The sequence below is a fragment of the Molossus molossus genome, unplaced genomic scaffold (assembly GCF_014108415.1).
Source record: "Molossus molossus isolate mMolMol1 unplaced genomic scaffold, mMolMol1.p scaffold_m16_p_10, whole genome shotgun sequence".
Classification (NCBI taxonomy): domain Eukaryota; kingdom Metazoa; phylum Chordata; class Mammalia; order Chiroptera; family Molossidae; genus Molossus; species Molossus molossus.
In genome coordinates, this window is record NW_023425345.1 from 48879155 (window position 1) to 48905054 (window position 25900).

At 43.0% G+C, this 25900-nt stretch overlaps 1 protein-coding gene across 3 annotated transcripts; it reads left to right on the forward strand.

The window, feature by feature from the left end:
* On the forward strand, positions 1–24201 carry PCED1B (PC-esterase domain containing 1B). 3 transcript variants are annotated; one of them, XM_036252219.1, is made up of 3 exons: positions 1–252; positions 2341–2425; positions 22464–24201. In XM_036252219.1, the coding sequence occupies exon 3, from the start codon at positions 22522–22524 to the stop codon at positions 23830–23832; it is 1311 nt and encodes a 436-aa protein (XP_036108112.1). In that variant the 5' UTR covers positions 1–252; positions 2341–2425; positions 22464–22521; the 3' UTR covers positions 23833–24201. The 3 variants fall into 3 exon arrangements, with proteins under 3 accessions (XP_036108112.1, XP_036108111.1, XP_036108113.1); XM_036252218.1 differs by lacking the exon at positions 2341–2425; XM_036252220.1 differs by lacking the exons at positions 1–252; positions 2341–2425 and adding an exon at positions 14749–15444.
* Positions 24202–25900: the final 1699 nt, after the last annotated feature.

Here is a 25900-nt window from a genome sequence, read left to right on the forward strand (position 1 = left end):
GGCCACAGGGGCATGCCCTTCAGCTGGGGCGGCTGAGCCCCAGCCCAAGCCGCTGACGGAAGTGCTGTCTCTCTCCCGACAGGACAAGAATGACCCAGCAGATCGGCAAGCGGCCAAGAGGAGCACCCACCTGCCTTCTTCTCCGCTCCGCACAGGTGGCGGCGGGGCATTCCCACTGACCCCGCTCCCTTCTTCCTCTGGCCTGAGCAATGACGGGACGTGACAATAAGGAACTCGTCCTTGCATAGACACGTAAGTATGCATTCCGCACCATCAGACACGGCTCCGAGGTAAAGCACTTGCATCAGGCTTGTGAGCCGGGTCCCCTGTTCTTAAGACATCCACAGAGAGAACTTATTCGGACAAAACATTTTGGGTTTTGTTGTTGCTTTCTCATTCGGAGCTTTTCTATTTAAAGAAATACTAAGCTCTTTCTCTAGTCTTCTTTAACAAACTAAGCACATGACAGGCAAGGTTTGCAGATTTTTCTTTGCCTACTTCCTCCTGAAGTTTAAGTCTGTGGTTATTCAAGCTCTGCAAACAGTTTCTCCTTCAGAATGTGGGCTAACTTAGTTCTCTGAATAATAGCCCGCATTTTGTTGGTGTGTGTTTTTTTTTTTCTTCTGAGGCGTGTAAGCAATCAGAATAAAATTTTAAGTAAATGAGGTATAAGAAATTTTCCCAGGGCCTCGATTCTGTGACTCCACCAAATGCCACGGACTCCTGAGCCTGCTGTCACCACACCCAAGCCTGAAACCAAAGCAATGGCATGTTACCCGATGGCCTCTTTCATCTCAGCGCCGGCCTTTGTTCCCCTGCGCGCAATAAGAAAACAGCCTGCCTGACTTTGCCACAATGTTTTCATTTCCGTTTACATCACCATTCCTTACGAGGCGCCACTATAGGCATGGAAGTGGCATCTGTCCAGGAGGCGGTGCGGTGGCTGGAGTTGGGGATGGGCAGAGCAGGGGCAGGCTGACCTAGGGGGTTGGATCTGGACCTTGCTACTTCCTAGCTGCCTGGCTGGGGGAAAACCTGGCCCTCTGGAAGCCCTTTCCCCCCCGCATGTTCCTCATGGACACAGTAATAGCTACCCTGCGGGGTGGTTTACAAGGTAACAACTCATGGACATAAGATGTCTGAAATAGAAAGTAAACTCCAAGTAAATGATGGCAGTAATTATTACTGTTGATGTTCTGAAAAGAGTTAATACACTTAAAGTGCTCAGTATAGTGTACTTGTAAGTGTTCGTTATTTATTATTGTGACCCAAGGACCCCAGGCGCCCGTCAGTTTGGGATCTTCAGTCCTCACTGTTGTAACTAAGGCTCTGTATTTGGCTCATCTGCCTGGTTAAGAAAAGGCAGAAGGCTTGGTCTTTTCAGGAAGATTTTGACACGATTTAACAAGTGAATTTCACCTGGTGAAAGGGAAGTGAAATGAGACGATCTGTCTTACAAAGAGCAAGGACTGCAGTGTAGAGGATGCGGCGGAGGAGGAAGAGCACACGCGTGAGAAGTTGAACTAGGAAGCCACAGCGGGACTGCAGCTCTGCGCCCAGGCAGAGGCTGTCGGAAGAGAGGGGACCGAGCAGAGTGTTTGGAGGATACAGTCCTCTGCTCCTGGTGGATGAAGGCGAGGGAGGAATCACAGATGACTTTGCAATCTCTGTTGTGGAGCAGTTAAGTGAATATCGACTTCCCTTACTGAAAGGAGAACAAGGAACAGATAATGAGTTTAGAATTTATTTTAAATTGGATCCTGGCATAGTCTCAGGGTTTAGTCAATCAGCAGCAAAAAGACATTTCAAGAGACATTTTTTTATGCCTAGCTATTTTTTTTTATCCTCACCCAAGGACATTTTTCCATTTTTGTTCAGATAGAGTGGGAGGGGGAGAGAGAGAGAGAGAGAGAAATGTCGACGTGAAAGGGACACATCAAGTGGCTGCCTCCCGCACAACCCCAACTGGGCCAGAGATACATGCCCTTGGCGGGAACCAAACCCGGGTCTCTCTGGACCGCGGGCAGACGCTCTAACCACTGAGAAAAACTGGCCAGGGCTATGCTTAGCTATTTTCATCATGCATTTTAGAACCACTTTATGATTTAGCTAGCATGCATCACCAAGAATAAATGCATATATGGAAAAGACAAAGTAAACATACCAATATATAAGGTGATTTAGTCCATAGTTACACAACACTTAGAAACCATGACTAAGAAAATAGAATACTGACATGCAATTCAAAGATTTACAGTCATAGCTTAATTAAACTGGTAAACATCAGAGTCAGAGAAGTGAAAGTAATTTACAGTTCTCCTTCACTTAAATGTATTTCAGAGATTCAACAACAAAATCTATTATGGGAAGGAGTACCCAAAGGAGAAAGGAAGGCAACAGGAAAGTAACCAGTAACATTATTTCGGTAAATAATTTGGAAAAAATGTTTAAAATGCTAGCATTTTATCAGAAGAACTGAATAGTGATACACAATAGGTTTTTTAAAGAAATGGTGCAATTTGGGTCAGTCATTATATTTACAAAGCAAATATCCATCTGAAAAGAGTCTGGCCAGAAGCCACTGATCACAGTGCTATTTTCAGTAAAATTTTAGTCTTATTATTATTATTATTATTTTTCATTTTTTGTTCAGATAGAGTGGGAAGGAGAGAGAGGAAGAGAGAGAGAAAAAAAAAAACATTGAAGTGAAAGGGACACATCGAGTGGCTGCCACCCACACGACCCAACCAGGGCTGGGGACAAACTGCAACCGAGATACATGCCCTTAGCGGGGAACCGAGCCCGGGTCTCTCTGGACCGCAGGCCGACGCTCTAACCGCTGAGCCAAACCGGCCACTTTCAGTAAAATTTTAAAAATCCCTTTTGAGAAATAGAAGTGATACCCTAACATAGGCCATAATTGCGTTTCCAACACTGAATTATCATCATCTGCCTCTGTGCTTTGCCCTCACTGACTGTGAGCTCCGGGACACACAGCCCGGCTCCCGCAGCCTCACATCCTCGGGGCCACACTGTGCCTGGCCGAGGAGGCACTCAGTGAGGTTTATCTAGTGAAGCAAGAAAGGAAAAGTAACAGTAAGTAAGTTCTACCTCCCTGGACAAAGCTAATTCATTTCAGTACTTTAGCAATTAATATTACTTAAAATTTGGGAACTTATTTATGGATGTAGTATGACTGAGTTACAGATAGCTTTGAAAATAAAGAAAGTTATTGTATCCATAATCCCACCATGAAAATATATGAAGGGTTAGCATTTTGGCTTTAACAAAAAATGGTATTACCACTGTTAGAATTAATTTATAATGCCACTTTCAAGCATACTTTTTTTTCTCTTAGAAATATCATCTTTTAAAAACTGACAGTGTTATGGATAGCACTTTCAAATATGACAAGTTGAGAAGAAAAACATAAGGCATTTTAATACCTTTAAAAAAATTTTTTTTCTTTATTGATTTTAGACAGAGAGGAAGTGAGAGGGAGAGAGAGATAGAAACATCGATGAAAGAGAACATCCATTGGCTTCCTCCTGCATGCCCCTCACTGGGGATTGGGCCCACAACCTGGGCATGTGCCCTGACCTGAAATTGAACTGGTGACCTCTTGGTGCATGGGTCAATGCTCAACCACTGAGCCACACCGGCTGGACAAAAACATAAGGCATTTTAAAGAGAAAATTTAGCCCTGGCCGGTTTGGCTCAGCGGTTAGAGCGGCAGCCTGCAGTCCAGAGAGACCCGGGTTTGGTTCCTGCTAAGGCACGTACCTCAGTTGCAGTTTGTCCCCGGCCCTGGTCGGGTCATGAGGGTGGCAGCCACTCAATGTGTCCCTTTCACGTCGATGTTTCTCTCTCTCTCTCTCCCTCTCATTCTATCTGAAGAAAAAATGGAAAAATGTCTTCGGGTGAGGATAGAAAAAAAAGAGAGAGAGGAAATTTAAAAATGCAGATCATGAATGTGAAAGGTAAAGGAAGATTCTTGGCCAGCCTCTCTGATTAGAAGAGAGACGATGCTCCTAGCTATTTCTGGTCTGGGATGAAGGTTTTTTTATTTGCATAGTTTGTGCTAACATGGATTGAGGAAAGGAAAATGTGTGGTAACTAATAAATAGCTAAGTCAACTAATTGGTAGCATAAAAGATAGAGTGTCCGAGAGCTCCTGGCCTGGGGTTTGTCGGAGCTGTGCTCACAGATGTGGCAATCAGGTGAACTTTAGAGAACGGGACAATGGAATAGTATCCAGCCTTAAAGAGAAGGAAATTCTGCCACGTACTACAACATGGATGAACCTTGAGAACATTGTTAAGTGAAATAAGCTGGTCACAGAAAGAAAAAAATACTGTATGATTTCCTTCTGTGAGACATTTAAAGTAGTCAGATTCATAGAAACAGAAAGTAGAATGGTGGTTGCCAAGGGCTGGGAAGAGGGGCAAAGGATGAGTTACTGTTTAATGAATATAGATTTTCAGATCTGCAAGATGAAAACGTTCTAGAGATGTGTTTCACAACAATGTGAATGTATTTAACATACTCTTTAAAATGGTTAAGATGACAATGAAAGACAGAGGGAGAGAACTGGAATCAGAAAACGAAGTCCGTGGTTTAGAGTCTTCTAATAAAATGTAATATTATTCAGAGGTGAGGGACATTGCTAAATGATTCAAAACCAAATTCTCCTAGGGTATTACATTATTCTTTGTGAAGGGGCTATAACCCTCCACATGCCGCCGGAAATTCTTGAACTGTGGCTCTGGGACTATGGAACTCAGGAGGCCAGTTCTTAATCCAAGCTCAGCTGTTAGCCTAGCTGCATGATTTGGGTGGCCACTTGACCTCCCTGAGCCTCAGTTTTGGCCTAAGGATGATCTGTTGTCACCTCCCACTTTAAATGTTTTTATTGATTTTTTTTTTTAGAGAGAGAGGAGGGGAAATAGAAACATCGATGAAAGAGACACATCGATAGGCTGCCTCCTGCATCCCCCTGCTGGGGATCGAGCCTGCAACTCAGGCATGTGCCCTGACCGGGAATTGAACCAGGACCTCTCAGTCCATGGGTCTGTCGCTTAATGCATGCACTAAGCACACCGACAGGGCAAACCCTCCCACTTTAGAACCTGTTTCTGCAAGAACAGGAGCACACCAGTCCAAAGAGTTGTGCCCATCTAAAAAGGTACTTTTCAGTGTTTACATTCAGTGGTAGCCATTCAAAGTATGTTTTTATATTAGTAAATTAGTTTAGTGGCCCACTTGCTCTCTGTTCCAAACTAGTAACATAATTCAGTAATTGGTTTATATAACTAAAGCATGGATGTATGTATACTAATTCCTAGAATGAATTGAGCATTTATTAAATGCCTTGAACTCTGCTTAGCATATTCAATGCCCACAACTGGAATTGGGCCAGAGAGTATTAAGTAACTTTTCCAGTCACACAGCTGGTAGGTTGCAGACTTGGGACTCTGAACTCAATTTTTCTGCCTGCAAGGCCATGCTCTGAACCCGAAACGAAACTGGGGCAGAATATAGAAGTTGCATAAAACATAAGAATTCTAAGAAAGTTTGTACAAAAGGTTAAGAAATCTAACAGAATGGGATCTTTTATAAACTCACTTCTCAAATTCTATCCATCCTGGTAAAATCGCCAATTTGGCTCTTCTCAACCCATAATCTCCCAAATCCCAACACCTCTAGCCTTGCTGCTCAACAGCACGAAGTTTGCATGTACTGACTTAGTACAGAATTTAGTGTAGACTAAACTGAACACATGAGAAGTTTTAATCTGGAGTCTCAGAATTCTTAATAATACTGTAAGAGATGCCCCCATGCTCCCCTAGAAGCCAATCCTTCACGTGTGCCTAACAGTGCTCCACACAAAAGCTTTGAAGAGAAATTGTCAAATATATGTAAAATGTTTCAAGTCAGACACGCAAATAACACACATACTGTTTTGTGATTTGCCAAATTTGGTCCTTTTTGTCAAGGTGTCTGGGCGTAGAACATAAACACACACTAGGTGGCCAAACTAAGTTTATTTATAAGTAAATGTTTAGTGGCCCTCTTGCTCTCTATTTCAAGAACATAAGAAAATTAACAGTGTTCCTTGAAATAGAAAATGTGAAGAAAATGAAAAGGGCTCTTTTGTTGTTGTTGTTAATCCTCATCTGAGGATATTTTTTCATGGATTTTTAGATAGAGTGGGAGGGAGAGAGAAACATCAATGTGAGAGACACGGCTATTGGTTACCTCCCGAACAACCCTGACCAGGGTCAAGGATCGAACTTGCAATCCAGGTATATGCCCTTGACCAGGAATCAAACCCATGACCCTTCAGTCGGAGGGCCAACACTCTAACCACTGAGTCAAGCCGACCAGCAATAATGGCTTCTTTTTTTTTTTTTTTTTTTTTATACTCACCCAAGGACATTTTTCCATTTTTTGTTCAGATAGAGTGGGAGGGAGAGAGAGAGAAACATCGACGTGAAAGGGACACATCGAGTGGTTGCCACCCGCACGACCCAACCCCGCATGACCCAACCAGGGCCGGGAACAAACTGCGACCGAGGTACGCGGCCCAAGCGGGAACCGAACCCGGGTCTCTCTGGACCGCAGGCCGACGCTCTAACCGCTGAGCCAAACCGGCCAGGGCAATAATGGCTCTTTTAAAGATAAGTTTAGTCCGGCCAGTGTGGCTCAGTGGTTGAGCATCGACCCATGCACCAAGAAGTCGCCAGTTCAATTCCTGGTCAGGACACATGCCCAGGTTGTGGGCCTAACTCCCAGTGTGGGGGGCATGCAGGAGGCAGCCAATCGATGTTTCTCTCTCATCCATGTTTCTATCTCTCTCTCCCTCTCTCTCTCCCTCTCTCTCTAAAATCAATAAAAGGGAAAATAAATATTTTTTAAAATAAAGATAAGTTTAAATGGATCTGTGGCTGGAACTATTAAAGGGTTATGAATATTAAAGGAACATTATTTTTGCCCTTATGTTTAGGATATTTTTCAGTGTCCAATTAAAAGAGTTGGCTTTTATGGGTTTGCTTTTAAATAAATTATAAGTTTATAATGGCATATTAACACACATTAATAGAAACCAAAAGGTAAAACCCCAATCCTGAATAAAATTTTCTGAATAAAATCTTTGCCTACTCTGGACTTGCACCCATGTGGCTGAAACAGCACCCTCAGTTCAAATAAGGACTCCCAGCTTCAAGTGGGTCTCCATGCTGCTCAATAATTACAGCCTCTCCCACTTCCTAGTAGTCGACTACTCCATATCATCTTCTTGTTCCTCAAACTTAGAACACCACCTTCCCCAGGTTCACTCTCAGCTGGTAACCTTGACCTTTTTGCCTATTTCACTGAGAAAACACACTCAGGAAACCCCCAAGCCGGCATGCACCTCCACAGCTGCCCACACACCAGCACTGTGCTCCTGCGCGCGGTCTCCCCATTCCTTCTCTGCTTGAACTGTCTGAGCTCCTATCCAAGGTGCACCTCGCCACTTGGGCACTAGATCCCACCCCTTCCACCAACTCAAGGACATTGCTCCACAATTTCCCGATTCCTCCTGCACCATCTGTTTTTCCTGTTTACTGAATCATTCCCATAAGTATATAAACATGCTATTTTTGTTCCCATCGTAAAGGAAAATAAAACTTTCTTAACCCCCTACATCCCCCTCCAACTGACTTTTCATTCTCTGCTTCTCTTTGTAGTAAAACTCATGGAGGGTGGTGCTGTCTCCAATTCTCCCATTCTCTCCTAACCACTCTAATCAGCCTTTGTTCCCACCACTTTATCAAGGTCATTAATGTCCCACAGGATGTTACAGCCAATGTCAAACATCCTCCATGACTTATCAACTATCTCTGCACAATCCCTCCTGTGTGCCCTCCCTTGAAACACTTTCTCCTCTTGGCTTCCAGAATTTCACACTCTCTGAGTTTTCCTCCTGCTTCACTGACTCCTCCGTCTGGGTCTTCTTTACAGCTCCCCCCTCATCTTGCTGACCACCCACACCTGGAGCGCCCCAGGGCTCAGTTCCCAGACCTCCTGCTCTAGCTTCACCTTCTGAGTTGGTGACAGTATCCAAACCAAACTATCTCCAGCCTCTCCCCTCAGCTCCAGGTTTGTCTATCCGAATCCCCACTCAACGTCTCACATGTATCAAGCCCAAACTTAACACTCGACCTCCTCTCCTCCAACCTGTTTCTCCCAAAATTTCCCCACCTAAGTAAATGGCAACTTCATCCTTCCTGTTGCTCAAGCCCAAACCCATGGAGCTAGCCCTGTCTTGGCTCCTCTTCTCACACCCACCTCCTCTCCCCAGGCAACTGCTATCACCTCTACCTTCCGAAAATATCCAGAATCAGACCACTTTCATTCCCCAGCTGATATCACTCTTATGAAGGAAGGAAGAGAGAATAAAATATTTCCAAGACATTTAGAATAGCCACGTAGAATATTTCTGGTAGAACAGGCAAGATGACAGTATTGCTTCTAGAAGGAAAAACAAGGGATTAGGGAACAAGAAAGGGAGGGGAAATTTTGTGCCGTGTGTATTAAAAGCCTTCTAAAAATAAGCAAAATAATTTGATGATAATGGTGGTGTGCCCTGTCTGGCCTCCCACTTCAAGGACAGAAGATGACACATGGTCAAAAGAGCTCCCATTCCCTGCACTGCTCCATCCAAGCTTTCTCAGAGCCTCCGTTTCACCATCTGAAATGTAAAGATAATTAGAGTTCTCCTTACTTTATGAAAGGGGATCTGTTGTGAGTTAGCACACTGTAAGTGTGGAATGCTATACATATATAAGTTTTCACTTCTTTTAGGAAAAAGCCACGTTTGGTGGAGAAGAAAGCCAGCAGACTGAGCTATAGAAATGAAACGGGGCAAGAACAGCAATAGTATAACTGTCTCCACGTAGCATAATAAGTTCTTGGAAGTAAGAAAATCAGTAGAAAAATCTGTTGCTTGGTCTTAAACAACTTTATTTTAAATTTAACGAGTATAATCAAGAGTATTATTTGCATTATTATAGTTCCTCTGTTCTCTGGTCTTGTGATGACTATGCAAATTTGTCATCCTCTCCTAGAATGTTCTCTGAGTCTCACAATATACAGACTAGCCAGAATCTGAAGGAAAGATTTGCAGCTCACAGAAATGCTAGAAGCAAATAATGGCAAATTTTCGAAGTTATGTAATAGACTGCTCTAAATTTTAAAATACTAATGTGCTGGCATGTTTATAACCCCATAATTAATGATTGGTAAATTATTGTGCTGACTTGTTTATAGCTCCATAACTGATGATTGGAAAGTCACTGTATGCCCTCTAGCTGAACCTGTTTAGTAAAAATAACCTCAGTAAATAGGAATACTCCCTAAACCAAGAAATTGTTGGGAGCCGGCTAACGTGTCTGACAGAGTCCACAGAGCCTGGAGGTCTTGAGTCAGAGACCCGACCTCCCCCACAATCTCAGGGTATTAGGCTTGCATTGGGTTTGTGCAACTCGGGGCTAAGTGTGACCCAAAGTACCTTAAAATAACTGGGTGTGCCTGGGTATTCCTGTTATCCGTAAGACAAACTAATTCTATACAGCATTGCTGTGGTCCTAGACATTATATCAAGAAGATCCTATTTTCTATAAGGTATAAAAGGCATGTGATGAAGCACACCGGGGCTGATTCCGAAGACTGTCACAGGGGTGTTCGGAATCAGATGCCGGCCGGCTAATAAATGGCTCTTATTTGGACTTCAATTCTCTAGTGGTCTTTCTGTGACTCTGTCACACCACATTTGGAGGCCCCAGGGCTGGTCTCCGAGAACTCGGGATCAGTCGCCGGCCAGCTTTGCTCCCTATTTGGCTTTAATTTGGCTCTGGGGGTCTCTCGGTTCTCTCGCACCACAACACTAAAGTTATCAGTTGGGTTCTGGATGAATCCCTGCCTTAAGACACAATAATGATTGTACTGAAATTCATGAAAAAATGCAAAATAACTTGATTTATGGCTATTGATGAGAGGGGAAAACAATGTATAATATGTGGAATTAATTCTTAGGCCATATATTGAGTAGTCAATGAAGTAAAATAAAATGACATTTCCCAATAAAAAACAACCATGTCTGCATTATAAGCCAGTTTTTCTAAAGAGCATATTATTAAAATAATAATAAGTGTACAGGGCCTGGATTTCAGGGCTGTTTTGGAATCTGTTGCTCTTGTTTGTTCATTAGTTATTTTATACCATTTAATGTAATGGAGAAATGCTGCTTCCTAAAGCGTTTAAAACACCGACAGAAGGTTCACTGTGAAAAATTTTAAAGCTTTATTTCTTCATTTTTTTATTTTTTCTGATTCATTTCCTCCTCTTTCATCTTGGTATTGGTAGGGGAGGTGATATTCCTCCTCCTCCAAATCATATCCTTCCAAAGAAAAGAAAACAAACTTGCAAGCTATCTATATCTAATCAATCAGAACACCACTTCCTGTCCCCTCCCCCTTCCAGTTACCTGTGGGTTTCAAATGGAGCGGCGGGACTCAGGACAGTGTCCTGGCCTGCCACTTCCTGTGTTGAGCTGAGACCTGCAGCTTTGGCCTGAAGTTTGGAGTGAGCTCTTCTTCCATCCCCAGGGCGCTGGGAGGCGCACCACGGAAAAGCACAGGATTATTATTACTAAAAATTAATTAGAAAAGGAAGCCATCTTCCTCTGATCGGTTCCTATTTCTCTTTTCTCACCTCACCTTCTTTCCCCACTCTAGACGTTTCTTTCAGCTGTGAACACCAGCTAGGGTAATAAGAGGAGAGGGTCTGAATTACGAAAACAAAACACAGGAAGAGTTGATAGAAGCTACACCCAAATTACTGAGAAATTAAAAGTTCAGAGCCAAATTCCAGGAAGATGCTATATTTTGGACTTACTAATTTGTGTTTTCATATGTGCCAATGTCTTAAAGCTACGGTCATTAGTCTTCCAGTCATTAGCTTCCCAATGAAAGAAAAGAAATGCTGACTCCAGCCATTTGTCCCAGATGCCACAGGAAATGGCACCCTCTCCCCTGACGCTGGCTCACAAACATGGCAGCACCCAGAGGTGAACTTCTCTGCCTTGTACCCCAGGCCCTGGGCTCTCCCTCCAACCTGGTACCCTGATCCACAGCCCAGAAAGGCGTCTCTCGGAAAGGGATCTAGAATCAACTGAGAGGTGCATTTTTAAGTCACCAGTTACTTTAATGAGCAAGTACTTTCTAGTTTTCCCATTTTATTTTAAGCATAAATTTTGTATTTCTGACCAGCCTTTCTTGGCATTCTGATTTCTTGTGTACTTTCTGTAGGAAGGAATCACCATCCCTGCCCACTCCACCGGGCCCCAGCCTTAAAGAGACAACTTGATTATTTCATAATAAGAAGGATTGATAAACTACTAACTCTCTAAAAGTGTACAGGGAGAGGAAAAGGCAGGCTGAGAACAAGAAAGGATGTGGAGCCCGTTGTATGTCATGATGACCACAAGGCTCGGCTGGGTTCTGACTCCCAGCTCTGCTTTTGATGAAATGGATGGCCTTGGGCAGATGACTCAATCTGCCAAACTTCATTTTCAAAAGCATAAAATGGAGGGGGACAAGTACCAGTTTCCTAGGGTTTATTAGAGTAATACCTAGATAAGCAGGAAAAACATGTAACATACTTCTGGAGTGGGTATTAAACAATCACTAAATCACACGTTAAATTAGTGTTACTAAGTCGTAAGTTAAATACTTTATTTACTGGAAAGCTCCCTTAACTACTAAGTACCATCCGCCAAAAGTGCTGAGGTGGCTCAGAAAAACCATAATTAACACTTGTAGAGTTTATGGAGCATTTCCTTTGATTTCTACAATTCAGCCTCAGGTGGGTAGTGATGAGCGGTTGACTTATTTTTGTTCCTGAGGGTTAGAAGCAGGACCGGCAAGAGAAGAGAAGCTCGCAGGCCCAACCTTAGAGCTGAAGGAGGAGAACAGGACTTGGGGAGAGCCTAGAGTCAGTTCCATGGGTTACTTCCCCGCACAGGCCCTTGCTCTGTCAGCTTCGGTACCTCCAGGACCTTGTCCCTCTTCCTGTTCCCAGGCCTAGGGCTTGAACCTGGGGAACATCATCAGTCCTACTGCCAACACATACAGCAGTGGGAACCCAGATCTTCCAGATCCTTCTAAAAAACCATATGGGTAGGGAGCAAGGCAGACAGAGACTGACTCTCAGAATCCCAATTTTAAACTCAATAACTTCATTTCCCCATAGAAACACTATTGCACTCAGTATTCAGAGACTACATTGTTAATAGTAACAATAATAAAACAATATCCATTTTAATGGCCTTTTGTGTAATCTCCTTAGAGGAGCATATGGATCATCTCTCCCATTTAAGGATGAAAACAGATGAGAGGTGAGCTCTGGAGGGGGCAGAAACCCCGCCTGCTGACGCAGACTAATGGTCACTGGTGAAATGGGCTTTGCGGCCATTCCTGGAGACAGAATTTTCAGAATGCAACCTGTTCATCAGCTGAAAGCAACTTAGTCATTGTTAGTTCCACGTCACCCTTCCTTTTCAACCACGGGAACTTTTTACTTAACCACTGATTAGAATCTAGGGTTGTCAGCATAAGTGTAAAAATACAGCTTTAGTGCAGTAACTGAGTTTTCCATTAATACATTAATAGAAATTAGCTATCAGAGTGATAAAAACTGACCTAAGTTGACTTCATACCTGCTCTGTTTTCTCACGGAAAAATTGAAAGCCATGCATAAAACATTGCTTTGCTTTGTTTTGTTTTTCAACAGAGAATAAAAAGAAAAACTACATGCAAAATTTTTTTTGGTCTAGATAAGACTATCCCCCCCCCCCAAGTCAATAAATATTTATAGATGAGGTTGAAAACACAGGCTCTGGAGCCATATGTCCTCCTAAACAAACAAAACAGAATCGTAAGCTCACGTACTCGATCAGAAGACTCATAGTCAGTAAAAGATCAGCTCTGCCTTTTAGCTCCACAACCTTGGGCTACTTACCTGACCTCTCCAAGCCTCAGTCTACTCACCCATAAAATGAAGACAGTAATAGTTCCTACCTCATTCCTTTGTGAGAATAAAATAGGACTGGCACAGAGTAAGTGCTCAATGAATGCTAACCATTATGCATCAAACACTGGGCTGTGAGTGGTACAAGGATGGGGAAACCCCTTTGGCCATCCAGGATTAGGACAGACGGGGTAGAAAGGCAAATGGGTGTTTAATTATAGTGCAAAGTGGATCTCCGTGCTAAATAGAGGCATCCATCAGAGGACCAAGAGGTTTTTTTGTCTGGGAAAATAGAGGAGGCTCCCGGACAGAACTGCATTTTAAACTGGGTCTTAAAGAATGAGCAGAATGTCCGTAGAGGAAGTGGTTAAGGGAACATCCAAGGCTGAGTTGCAAAGCAAACATGAAGAGGTGAGAAAAAGCTCTCTAAGTATATACACAAACTCCATAATTCCACCCACAGGTGGTGGGGAGACACACAGAAGGAACCTAGCTTAGGTTAAAAAACAAAGTTTATAAATGCAAACTGTTGGAGTTATGCTAGCATATCAAATGAAAGTGAAGATATGAACTTTGAAAACATAGAAAATAAAAATTCCATTTTAGAAAGTATTTCAATCAGCCTTGGCCGGTTTGGCTCAGCGGTTGGAGCGTTGGCCTGCGGACCAGAGTCTCGGGTTCGGTTCCCGCTAGGGGTAAATAACAAAAAAAAAAGAAAAGAAAGAAAGAATTTCAATCAAATTAAGACACTTTCTGAAGGATTAAGAGTAATTTATAGAAAGTAAAAAAGTTAACCATAAAATCTAACAGAGGTAGAATTGCTCACTGTGCTCAGTTTCCCAAAATACATTACACCATCCTCCTCCCTCAAAGTATATTTTCAAAAACTATCTCATTTTTTATTGCCAAGAAATGGCTGAACTGTTCTATATCCAGACTATCATTCAATATTATTTTGATATTTTCGGAATAGTGGAAACAGCCACAGTCATGAAAAATAAAAATGACTCGATTTAAACAGTTCAGAAGCAGAGTTTATTTCCACCTACTTATCGCCAACGTTTCCAGCATAAATTATATAGCAGCTCTCCGCAAAGGCACAGCAAGAAAATGCTGCCATCATTCCCACAGAGGATCAATATTTACCTTGAGAAAGAGCGTTCAAAGGTCACAAGAGAATTATCTTAGGAATTCAGCCACAGTTTGTTGGGAGGATAAATGGGCGGCTAGAGAATTTGGAAGTGATAAGAGGCCCACACAGATAAACGTACTCCCTGCCCATCTCCTCCCCACCCCCTTGTAACTCGATGGTACTTACCTGAGTATGTCTGGAACTCAAGAGACAAGTTGGGGCTAGTTACATTTATTGAGCACTTAAAAACGTGGCAGACCTCATACTAATGACTGGATCTGTTCATCTAACCCTCACTTGTAGAGAAACCCCGAGTCTAGTTGGCCTTTTGTCGAAGAGGAATCTGAAGTACACGGCTGCCCAGGGTCCGAGCAGAATACATCCCCGGGGGCTGACTCCAGGGCCCACCCTCTAGGCCACTGTGCTTTATTGCCTCAATTCGGAGTCATCTGCATACAAATGGTAACTGATAAGAGGACCAGATCTTTTGTTTGCATCTTAACTGGGATTCGGGGAGGGGGAGGGGAGCTATGCATTCTGCTGGGAAAACAAGGGTAAACCAGGACAGTTTGGGGCAAATAGGGACTGGTGGCCACGTCACTGACCAGTGCTGCGAGAGTGGGTGACTTAACCGAGGGGAAGAATGTTGAAGGAAAGAAGAGAGGAGTCGATCAGTGGGCCTTGAGAAAGACCAACATTTGGGGAGTTGCTGGAGAAAGAACTCACAAAGGATACGCGGAAGGTGCGGGGGAGAGGAGGTGTCACCCCCCGCAGGTTCCAGAGGGGAGCCGGCGCCGGGGTTCAGCCCCCAGAGCTGGGAATGCCACAGATTCCACATGGACCAAGAAATGGCCATTGAAAGGAGCAACAAGGAAATCATTGGTGATTTACTGACAAACATTTCTTCTGTTTGATGGACTCGGAGGCCAAATTAAAGTTAAAAAAAAAAAAAAAAAAGTGAGTGGGAGGTGAGGACCCAGACACAGCCAGTGCAAACAACTCTTTCTAAGAAGTGGCCTTGAAGAGGAGGCCAAAGATAGGACTGTCCTGGAGGTGGAGTCCGAGAAGTTTCCTTTCTTGAAGAAACTAGAGCGTATCTAATACGGCAGGAGGCAGCCTGAAGAGGCAGACCAAAGAGTGGAAGGCGTAATTATCTCCTCCCCAGGGGATATCTGGAACCCGGCTCCCCAGGAGGTGGGAGGACGGCCACCTGAGCGCAGATTCCCTTTCCGTCGGAAGAGGTACCGCTCCGCCTGTGCGGCGGGAGGAAAGGGGGCCTGCGGGTGAAGGTTTGGGGGAGGGAGCGAGCGAGGCGCTTGCTGTGGGTTTTCTCTGGAGTCCCCGCAGGGAGCGGGTCCCGCACGGCAGGCCCTGCACTAGGCCCGACAGACATGGACGTGATGTTAGTCAATGAGGTCGGCGATAATAGCCTTTTGATGCCAAAGAAAACTGGCTCAGAATCTTGGGCAGCCAACCCAGGAGCACACAGCGTGTTGAGGGCCAGAGTTCAAGGGTGACTTCAGTGTCTCCTGGAAGGAAAAGCCAGGTTGTTGGCTTCCCATATCTTTCATTCATATTAAAAAATAATAGGAAGGAAGTTGGCAAATGTAGTTTAATCAATGGTTTGAGACCATAATGTGAACATTTGTCATAACTAGTACATGGCCAATATCATATGTTGTTTATGTGAATTAATTTGATTTTTCACTCTAAGAAATCCTTTTGTTAAAAGTTGTTTTTTGTTGTTGTTTTTTTAAATGGGGCTTTTTGGTTAAAGGCTCCATAGTTTATCTTTTGTTTTTATAGAAGTTAATTGCATACCAGATATTATGAACCTCACTTCATTCATAAAGGATGTCTCCTGCATTTCTTTCTATAGTTCATAGGAAATTTTTTAAAAATTTTTTATTGATTGATTTTAGAGAGACAAATAGAGAAGAAAGAGAAAAATATCAATTTGTTGTTCCACTTATTTGTGCATTCATTTGTTCCTTCTCGTCTGTGGCCTAAGTGGGGATCGAATCTGCAACCTTAATGTATCAGATAATGCTCTAACCAACTGAATTACTCAGCCAGGGAGAAATTTTTATATTAGACTATTACTGTGGGAAAAATATATTGCCTTAAGGATTTTAAACTTGGTAATACCTAGATTCTTAAAGTGTGTGAAATTCTCTTGATTTTTTTTGTTGCAAAAGAGTCACTAATTTAAGATTGTGGCCTGTTAGGGATGGAACAGATACAAATTGAATATGTCCATAGGATTCCTGCTTCCACAAGAAAACCTTGTCATTACATGGAGTCCAATTTGAAGATCACATTGCAGTTTCAATTTTCTTTTTTTTTATCCTCACCCTAGGACATTTTTCCATTTTTTGTTCAGGTAGAGTGGGAGGGAGAGAGAGGAACAGAGAGAGAGAGAGAAACATCGACGTGAAAGGGACACATCTAGTGGCTGCCACCCGCATGACCAACCAGGGCCGGGGACAAACTGCAACCGAGGTACATGCCCTTAGCGGGAACCGAACCCAGGTCTCTCAGGACTGCAGGCCGACGCTCTAACCGCTGAGCCAAACCGGCCAGGGCTGCAGTTTCAATTTTCCATTTATGTCACATATATCTGAGATTTTAAATGTGTTTAAGGACTAACTGAACAGCCAAGTTAGAAATATGGGCCCTAAGGTAGGATAGTATTGGGTGACTTAGGGATGGGGTAGAGGAACCATGATAGTTGTTGGAGGTGTGAATCAGATTTGCAGAATGACAGCTGCCACAACCCCGGATAGACACAGGTGTTCTTTAAATTTTTACTAAATTACTTAATGGGCTGCAGAACTGAGGCCTATTTTAGAGGTGAGGTTATTGAGGGTAGAGGATTAGAATCGGGTCTCTCTAATGGCTTTTTGGAAATCATTTTTCTGTTGCATTATTTAAGATAGTATCTCACAATACTTTTATGTATTTTTAAAAATTTGTTCCTAAAATCCTTTTTAAAATAGTAAGCCTGAATTATTTTCCCCATTTTCAGGTTGTATAGGGGAGTGAATATTAACTGCTTTTCCCAAATCAACCCCCAATCCACAGGCCATGCATTAAGCTTTCCCAAAAAGAAATTTAAGTTGTTGGCTTTTTTTTTTTTTTTCTCCCAATTTATTTTTTTTATCCTCACCCGAGGACATTTTTCCATCCTTTGTTGAGATAGAGTGGGAGGGGGAGAGAGAGAGAGAATGGGAGAGAGAGAGAATCATCGATTCTCTCCACCCACACAACCCTACCAGGGCCGGAGACAAACTGCAAGGGAGGTACATGCCCTTAGCGGGAACCGAACCCGGGTTTCTCTGGACCACAGGCTGACACTCCAACCGCTGAGCCAAACTGGCCAGGGCAGGCTTTTGTTTTTTTAATGAAAGCTTTATATGACATGCAGTTTAATTTTTGACAAGCTTAAATTCCACTATACCATACAATTTAAGGGAATCTTGGAAAGTTCAAAGCGTTGATTTGATCACCAAAAATGCAGTTTGAAGGAAATGAACTATTTATATTCCCATTCTACAACTAATCAATTGAAACAATATCCTAATTGTTAGTGATTATCTCTATGGTTTAAGACTTCTCTGCATGGTCTCTGGACCTACTGCCTTATTAAATGCCACTCTTCCTATAATATAGATCAATAAGAAAAGAAAATTAGCTTAATTTCTACAACACATTGATTAATGGAAAACAAATGCTATGTGTTTGGTTTATAATAGTTACAAAGTAGTAGTCAATGATTTATAAGTCATGGCCTATGAAGCCATTAAAAACTTAATTATCTCCAAACAGAAATCTAAGCAAGATGCTTGAAAGTAATTTATTAGTAGCATCCACTATTAATGCATATTTCTGTTAGAGCTTTAGCCAAAAGCCATATTTTACTTTGAAAACAGAAAAACATGGCACAAATAATTATGACTTGAGGAATCATCATGAAATTCTTTAAAAACTGGTTTTCATTCAATGTTGGAACCCCAGATTGCAATGATCATCTGTATACTTTCTCTCTCCCCCTTGACCTTTCCCATAGGCTTTGGTGCTTCATTTACATACATCAATTCTAGCTGCTGGCCCCTTCTTTGATGTTTTTGCATGTCCATGTCCATACCCCTCTTCTTGAGAGAAGAGACTGCAGTTTCATGCCTACTTCTTCCATCTAGCACAGTATCTGATTCTCAGTGATCCTTATTGAATGGATGGATGGATGGAGGATGGATGGATGGATGGATCAATCTATCTATAAAATAGCCATCAAAACTAATGAGTGAGTTTAGCAAATCTGAAGCAAGGAAAGAAACATAGGCTTAAAAAAAGACCACTGATCTGTTTTCAAATCCCTTTTTTTTTTTTTTTTTTTTTTTTTTTGGTTTCAGTTTTATAAATAAAGCTTTGAAAATGGAAGTAACAGACCGTTTTTTAAGATGAGAGAAGATTTAGGTCTCCAAATTATTCTTTACTCACCTCTCCTCTCAATAAAGCCCCCCCTCTTTTCTTCCCCTTTTTTTCTTTTGGTTGGTTTTGTTTTTAATGTTTGGCATCTTCTTAAAGGATTCTTTCCCACAACAATGGTCCTGAGGGTGTCTGATGTGTTAATCCTGTTATAGTTGTAGCATTCTCTATCAAGAATTTCATAAATTTCCTTTCAGTTTTGGTTTCGAACTGGAATGTTTCTTCCCAGTCATTTCCCCTTTCCTTTATTTTTACAGTCCTGTCTGCATGTTCTACTGCAGAACAATGAATTTTTAGATTTCCCTGATTGTTGGCTCTGAACCGTTGAAGCAGCATCTGAGTGGGTTAAGTTTATTGATCAGGATACAGGGCAGCCCAGGATTCCGGAGAATTTTGTTTTGGTTGTTCTAAAACCCATATATTTTCATTTTTGCATGTCTTTGCTTGAGAGTATGGTATGGGATGACAAAAATATACTCTTTTTTATACACACACCCCACTTCCACCCTCACTGCCTCCCAACACACACACAGCCAAGTACACATGGACCACCTCTGCTGAGCAGGCAGAGTAAATGGTTGCCTGTCTATGCATAGAGGCACACCAAAAGACCCTTGTCCTCTCTCACTGGTGACCGGAGCCAAGCTTTAGGATTCAGACTGACCTGCAAGGGGTTCTGGTCAAAGGAGGTCTCCTACAGATACAGATTTGGAAGTCAGCAGTGTAAGTCTTAGTTCCCTCACATCAATATCCTTCTCTATAAAAGGTGAATAATAAGAATTATCTTATAAAGAGGATAACATTTGTAAAGCACCTAGCATCCAGTAGCCATTTAATAAACATGAATTTTGTTTTATTCAAAATCTTTCACTTGCATTATCTCATTTGGTCTACACAGAACCCTGCTAGACAAGCAACAGAAATACTAGAATCCCCCCTTTATTACAGATGGGGTGTTCTGAACTTGCTTAGTAATAATGGTAACTCTAATCCGTGCTTACTACTTGTCAGGCATTGTTCTAAACTCTACGTTTAATCCTCACATTAAATCTATGAAGTGGATACTAAAAGTCCCATTCTACAGATGAGGAAAATTAAGGCAGAGAAGGGCAAAATAGCTTGCCCAAGGACAAAGACCTAGCAAATAGAAAAGTTGGGATTGAAACCTAGAGAGCGGGGCTTCAAAACCAGTGCTCTTCACCAGTATACTTAAGTGCCTCTGTTTCCCACTGCTTTCTTAAGTCGTGGATTTGACTCACATCTGTGAGTCCAGGGCTAAGGCTATTCCTATCCAGAGAAAGAGACAAAATTGCACCGAAGGAGACAGCAGTAGGTTATCAGATCTGCCACCCTCGGGGAGAAAACTGTAATGACAGATTGATATTCAGTACCCTAGGGGGTTAGGCAGAGACTATGACGAGAGTGCCAGCCCAAAGAGGGCACACAGAGCTGGGTGGCATGGAGCCCTGGGAACACCCTGTGAAAAGATCTCCCCCTGCACTCTGCACTTTGGAGACCTGGGTGTGGGTGTAAAGAAAGACTGTTCACAAGGACCCCTGAAAGTCCAAGCCACCTGTTCATCTATTTTCCTGGCACTTAGCACTCTCCGCTTTGTGTTACAGTTATCAATAAATATGTCTAATCAGCTCGTGAAGGACAAGACCAAGTTTTACTCATTTTTATGTCCCCTATGTGGTGCATTTATTAGAAGCGCAATAAGTGTGAGTTGTATGAATAAATGATTGTAAGCAAATTAATATGCCTGAGCCCCAAAGGGATCCAGAGTTTGCTCTAAGTTTTATTTTGTTGCACCACAATAAGCTAAAATCTATTTTTAAGCTTTAAAAAAAAAATAGCAAAAAACATTGAATGAAGATTCTTTGGGAGAAATTAAGCCAATATTTTCAGTTCTTATTTTAGGGCAACTCTTACATTCTACACATTTTCATGGTTTTATTTTTGTACTTGTACCCATTTAAAACCACAAATAGTATAGCTTTTAAAAACTGAATTTGTCATTTAATAATAGCTATCCACCGACACCTATTAAAATGTTTAATAATAAAAGCCTACAAACATCAAGCCACAGTGGGTTTTAAGAGGATTGTAAGTGTGTACACAGTGGGTACCATCTTCCTCCCCATCTGAGATTTATTAGTAGTATTGAAGTGTGTCTCTAACTGTTATTCATTCGTAGATATGGTTGTAAATGGCAGCTTGAAATAAACTTCATGTGAAGTTTTGAAAATGAGTTTCACAACTTTTAACATTTTACTCAATGTGCTGGGGAGGCAAAACTTTTCCTCTATCTCTTAGGTTCCGTTTCTGGGGCCCTGTGATTCAACTAACAAAAGACAGGTTAGCAGGAGAAAAGGCACACATTGTTATTAATATTTATGTGCACTAGAGTTCGTAGGAAAGAAATGAAACTCAGAGAAGCAGTTAGATTCAGGGATTTATATACCATTTTAACAAAAGAAAAGGGCTTGGGCTTCATGGGATGATCATTGCTGGGAAGTAACTAGGAATATATGGGGAAACTGATGGAAAATCTGGGCTATTTAAGTACAGTCTTTATGTGCAAAATCATCTTGGTGTTAACAACACCCTGCCTTCTTTCTTGACTTCTCTCTGGTTGGGGTAGGGGCACCTTCCTCAAAGGAGAATTTATACACTGCTTTTAGGCAGGTAAGGATAGTACAGAGAACTCTTTGTGTCTGTTGATTCTTGGTTGCCTTCAGCTCAAAATCATCTTTATGACAAAGTATCATGTTTGGGGGTGGCATATTCGATCTCCTTCAAATGGAAAGCAAAGCGTATTACAGCACAAACACGTGAATTATTTCCAATGTTAATTCTTTTTTTTTTTTTTTTTTTTTTTTAATCCTCATCCGAGGACATTTTTCCATTTTTTGTACAGACAGAGTGGGAGGGAGAGAGAGGTAGAGAGAGAGAGGGAAACATCGATGTGAAAGGGACACATCAAGTGGCTGCCACCCGCACGACCAACCAGGGCCGGGGACAAACTGCAACCGAGGTACATGCCCTTAGCGGGAACCGGACCACAGGCGGACACTCTAACCGCTGAGCCAAACCAGCCAGGGCCCAGTGTTAATTCTTTAGTATAAGACTTATTGGTGTATGTGCTCTTGCTTTCTGTTACATTCCATACTTCTTTTTAAAGTATTAAAAGTAATATAAGAGTATAGAAAGTATATTTTCAAAAGAGGGAAAGGCAGTTCATCCATAGTCCTCTTATTAATAACTGTTTTTGCATAGTTTCTTTCAATGTTATCTATGCATGTCTGTCTCATAGGGATCCAGTGATGTGGGGCACACGTGTGGTCTGTAACTTCTTCCACCTAACTTATCATCAACATTGTTGCTTCCTCACACCCATTATTCAGCAGGTGCAAAGTTTGCCTGACCATTGTCCAGCGGTCAGACACCTGGGCCGCCTTCCCTGTGGCAGTTTGCACTTCCAGAGGAGGAGGGCGGGGCGGCTTGGCCCCTCCTGGCTAGGTGGAACCTGGGCCTCTAAGAGCAGCCACAGGCGGTTCAGAGGTCAAGTCCCAGGCCAAAGCTGAGGCCAGGCCAGGCAGGGCTTCTGGCTCCAGGCTCCCTCTTGCTCTCTCTCCCCACTCCGTAAGGTGGTGGAGTTACACCCTGTGGGTTTCCCAGGCCAAAACTCCATCCCTGGCCCTGAGTCGTACTCATACAGAGGGCCTGCCCAGGGTGGGTTCCTCCCAGCTGCTCTCTCCTTCTGTCCTAGCTATCTGCAGACCCACCCGTGCGCTAAGGAAGGAGCTGGGCCTCTTGACCTGGGCATCATGGTCCACCTGCAGTCCTCTGAAGTGCGGCAGCTGCTCCACAACAAGTTCATCGTGGTCTTGGGAGACTCCGTCCAGAGGTCCGTGTACAAGGACCTGGTGCTCCTGCTGCAGAAGGATTGCTTGCTTACTTACAGGCAGCTCAAGCTCAGGGGGGAGCTGAGCTTCGAACAGGACAAGCTGGTGGAGGGAGGCCAGAAGGCTACCATGCACAATGGCACCACCTACCGTGAGGTCCGGGAGTTCTGCACCGGCCACCATCTGGTGCGCTTCTACTTCCTCACGCGCGTGTACAGTGAGTACGTCCAGGCCATCTTGGAAGAGCTGCAGTCCCACAAGCACACCCCGGACGTGGTCATCATGAACTCCTGCCTCTGGGACATCTCCAGGTATGGGCAGGACTCCTTTAGCAGCTACCTGAAGAACCTAGAGAACCTGTTCGAGCACCTGGACCAGGTGCTGCCAAAGTCATGCCTCCTGGTGTGGAACACGGCCATGCCCGTGGGCCAGAAGATCACCGCGCGCTTCCTCCCGCCGGAGAATCTGCGCTTGTCCTTGACCCTGAGAAAAAAGGTGATCGAAGCTAACTTCTACAGCTCCGAGGAAGCGAAGAAGCACAATTTCGATGTGTTGGACTTGCATTTCCACTTCCGCTGGGCCGAGAGGCACCGGCAGGACGATGGGGTGCATTGGAACGAACGCGCACACCGACACCTCTCTCAGCTGCTGCTGGCCCACGTGGCCGACGCTTGGGGTGTGGAGCTGCCCCAGCGCCAACCCGTGGCCCAGTGGATCAAGGATGATCCTGCCAGGGGCGGACCTAGCCAGGGCGTTGAAAGGCAGTCCCAGACCAGCAGAAACCAAGCGCCCTTAGTCCCAGGGTTGCCTCCCCCCAGGCTTGGCCCCCTGCTGCCGCTCCCAAGTCCCCCCCAAACCCTGCCCCCACTCCTACCCCCACAGCCTCTTCCCATTCCCTGTCACCCGGCCATACGCCCCCAGTTCTTGTTCTGCCCCCAAGATACCCATTTTTCCTCAGACCAACCTTTCCAGTCAGGTCAATTCTCCTTAAACTTTTTCCATTCAGATGTCCCTTCATCTACCCAGACAGGAACTGGCTTAGACACTGGCTTTATGTTTGATCCCCAGCCTCCAAGGTTCCCCTTCCCCACACCCTATTATCAACAGGTAGTCCCTGTGGTTCATAGGGGTTTGCCCCGGAATCTACCTCGTGGCCCCTATGACTCCTGGAGACAGCGGCCCAAACCTTGCAGGAGACAAGCCCAGGCCTACCCAGAGCCAAGGCCTCATTAAACTGGTGCCTTTTTCCTCCTCGTGGACATGGACTTGAAAGATCATCTGACTTTGCCTAAACGGACTGATCTTGTTAACATAAGCCGTTGATTCACACTTGGGCTTCTTTTGGTTCTTTGCTATTACCAGTAACGGCAGAGAAGGGCAGTCTGACCCAATCTTGTTGTCTGTGGCCTCTTCCTCCATGCTCTGGGGTGACCAGGGGTTCTCCTTGCCTCCCCACCCCCTAGCCTCTTTGTCTTTTTGTAAACAGAAAATTGAAATTAAAAAGTTGTTTCATAAAAGTAGTTGTGGGTTTTGTGTGTGTGTCTATATGTAATGGTGCCTCTTCCTTCTATTAAACAATTAGCTTTGTAAGAGCAAAGAAGATACCTGCTGAATGAATGAATGGTCATGGTATCTACTGGATAAATCATTCAAACTGAATTTGTCTAAAATGATTCTGAAGGTTTCCACAAAATGGATTGGATAAACCAAAAAAAAAAAAAAAAAAGCCTAACTTTTTTGAAATCATATTTTCCAGAGATTCTTAAAGAATCATTGTATTTTAGAACCGGGAAAGTAAAGACATAAAATTTAACTACCATTTACAAACAAGGAGACTGAGGCCAGAAAGACAAATGACTTGTTCTAGGTCACACAGAAAGTCGCTCCTCTACTGGCCTTTCCTAGTTCATACTGGTTTCAAGCCATAGGACTGACATATACCACAGCAATATCAAACCAAGAAGGTATGTTGACCACACATGGTCCTCCTGTGAAAAGGCAGAAAAACTTCTATAACTCCATCATCAGAAGTTTAGTGGTTAGATGTACATTGAACTATGTAAGTAAACTAGAGTGGATGGCATGCTTGTGACTCTATGGTTTCTTGAATGGTCTTGAATTTTGGACTTGAAATAATTAGAAAAAAGGTTGCCATCAGTGATAATGTGAGTCACCATTAAATGAAACTGATTTAGAAGGGACCTCCCAGTGCACTACTCTGACAAATGGCCATGGCTTCTCTCTGTTTTGTAGGAATGTTAAACATTGTGAAGAATGTTTAAATGTGAGGCCCTTTGTCATACTAGAGTAGTGAAATGTGAATACTTAGATAAGCTAGTATTATTGTCCAAATATTATTGTCCGAATTATCAGGGGTTTTTTGTTTTTTAATTCATTTGACTGGCTCATAGGTCCTCAGTTGGACCACTCCTAAATTTGACAGTGAGGTCAGGAAATGTCCTGCAAAAATGAAGTTCATGAAATCACAAGAAATGGGTGAAATCAGCTATCTACAGAAGAAATACACAACAGCTTTTAATCTACCAAAAAATCATAAAAATCCTAGAAAATAAGGCCTTTATCTTATCTTTGTGTCTCAAATCTTAGTGCAATATCTAGCACGTAGTAAGTACTGAATAATGTTTCTCGAATGAATCAGTGAATGAATATGAGGTGACGTATATGTGTTCCTGCTGAGAAAACAGTCCAAGTCTCTAAGGAGATACTATAAATTGACATAATCATTGTAGCACACCTGAATATTGCCAAAACAGCATTATGATAACCTACAAGGACTTTATAAAGGTAATGACTACAGGTCAGAATTTACCAGAATGCCTCAGCAAAGTCAGGAGAGAGGGGACCTGTCTGACCAATCTAAATGTTCTAATACATGGAGGAGATTAGTGCACCAGGCTGTGAGATTTGATAACATCAGCCTTCAAGATGAGCTCGTTGCCTTTATTGTGGCTCTACATTTCCCAAGCAAGACAAAGCTATATTTAGCTGCTGATCTGAGTAAGCTGATGCATTTGGTGTTTATATATCCATGAATAAACCAATAAACCGGTGTTGTGGTTTATAGCTCTCTTGTGAGGTAAGTCAGTATGTATTATTCCTCCTTAATCTGATCATACCTGATGAACCACGGAGAATGAGTTCTTAGATATACAGGGTTGAGGACCAAACCCTGAATCAGTGCTGAGTCTGCTCCATTGTGGATTAAATTGCACCAACCACTTAACAGTCCTGTTGCGCACACAGGGGTAGGAGTGCAGGTAGACTCAGACAGGGACAATCT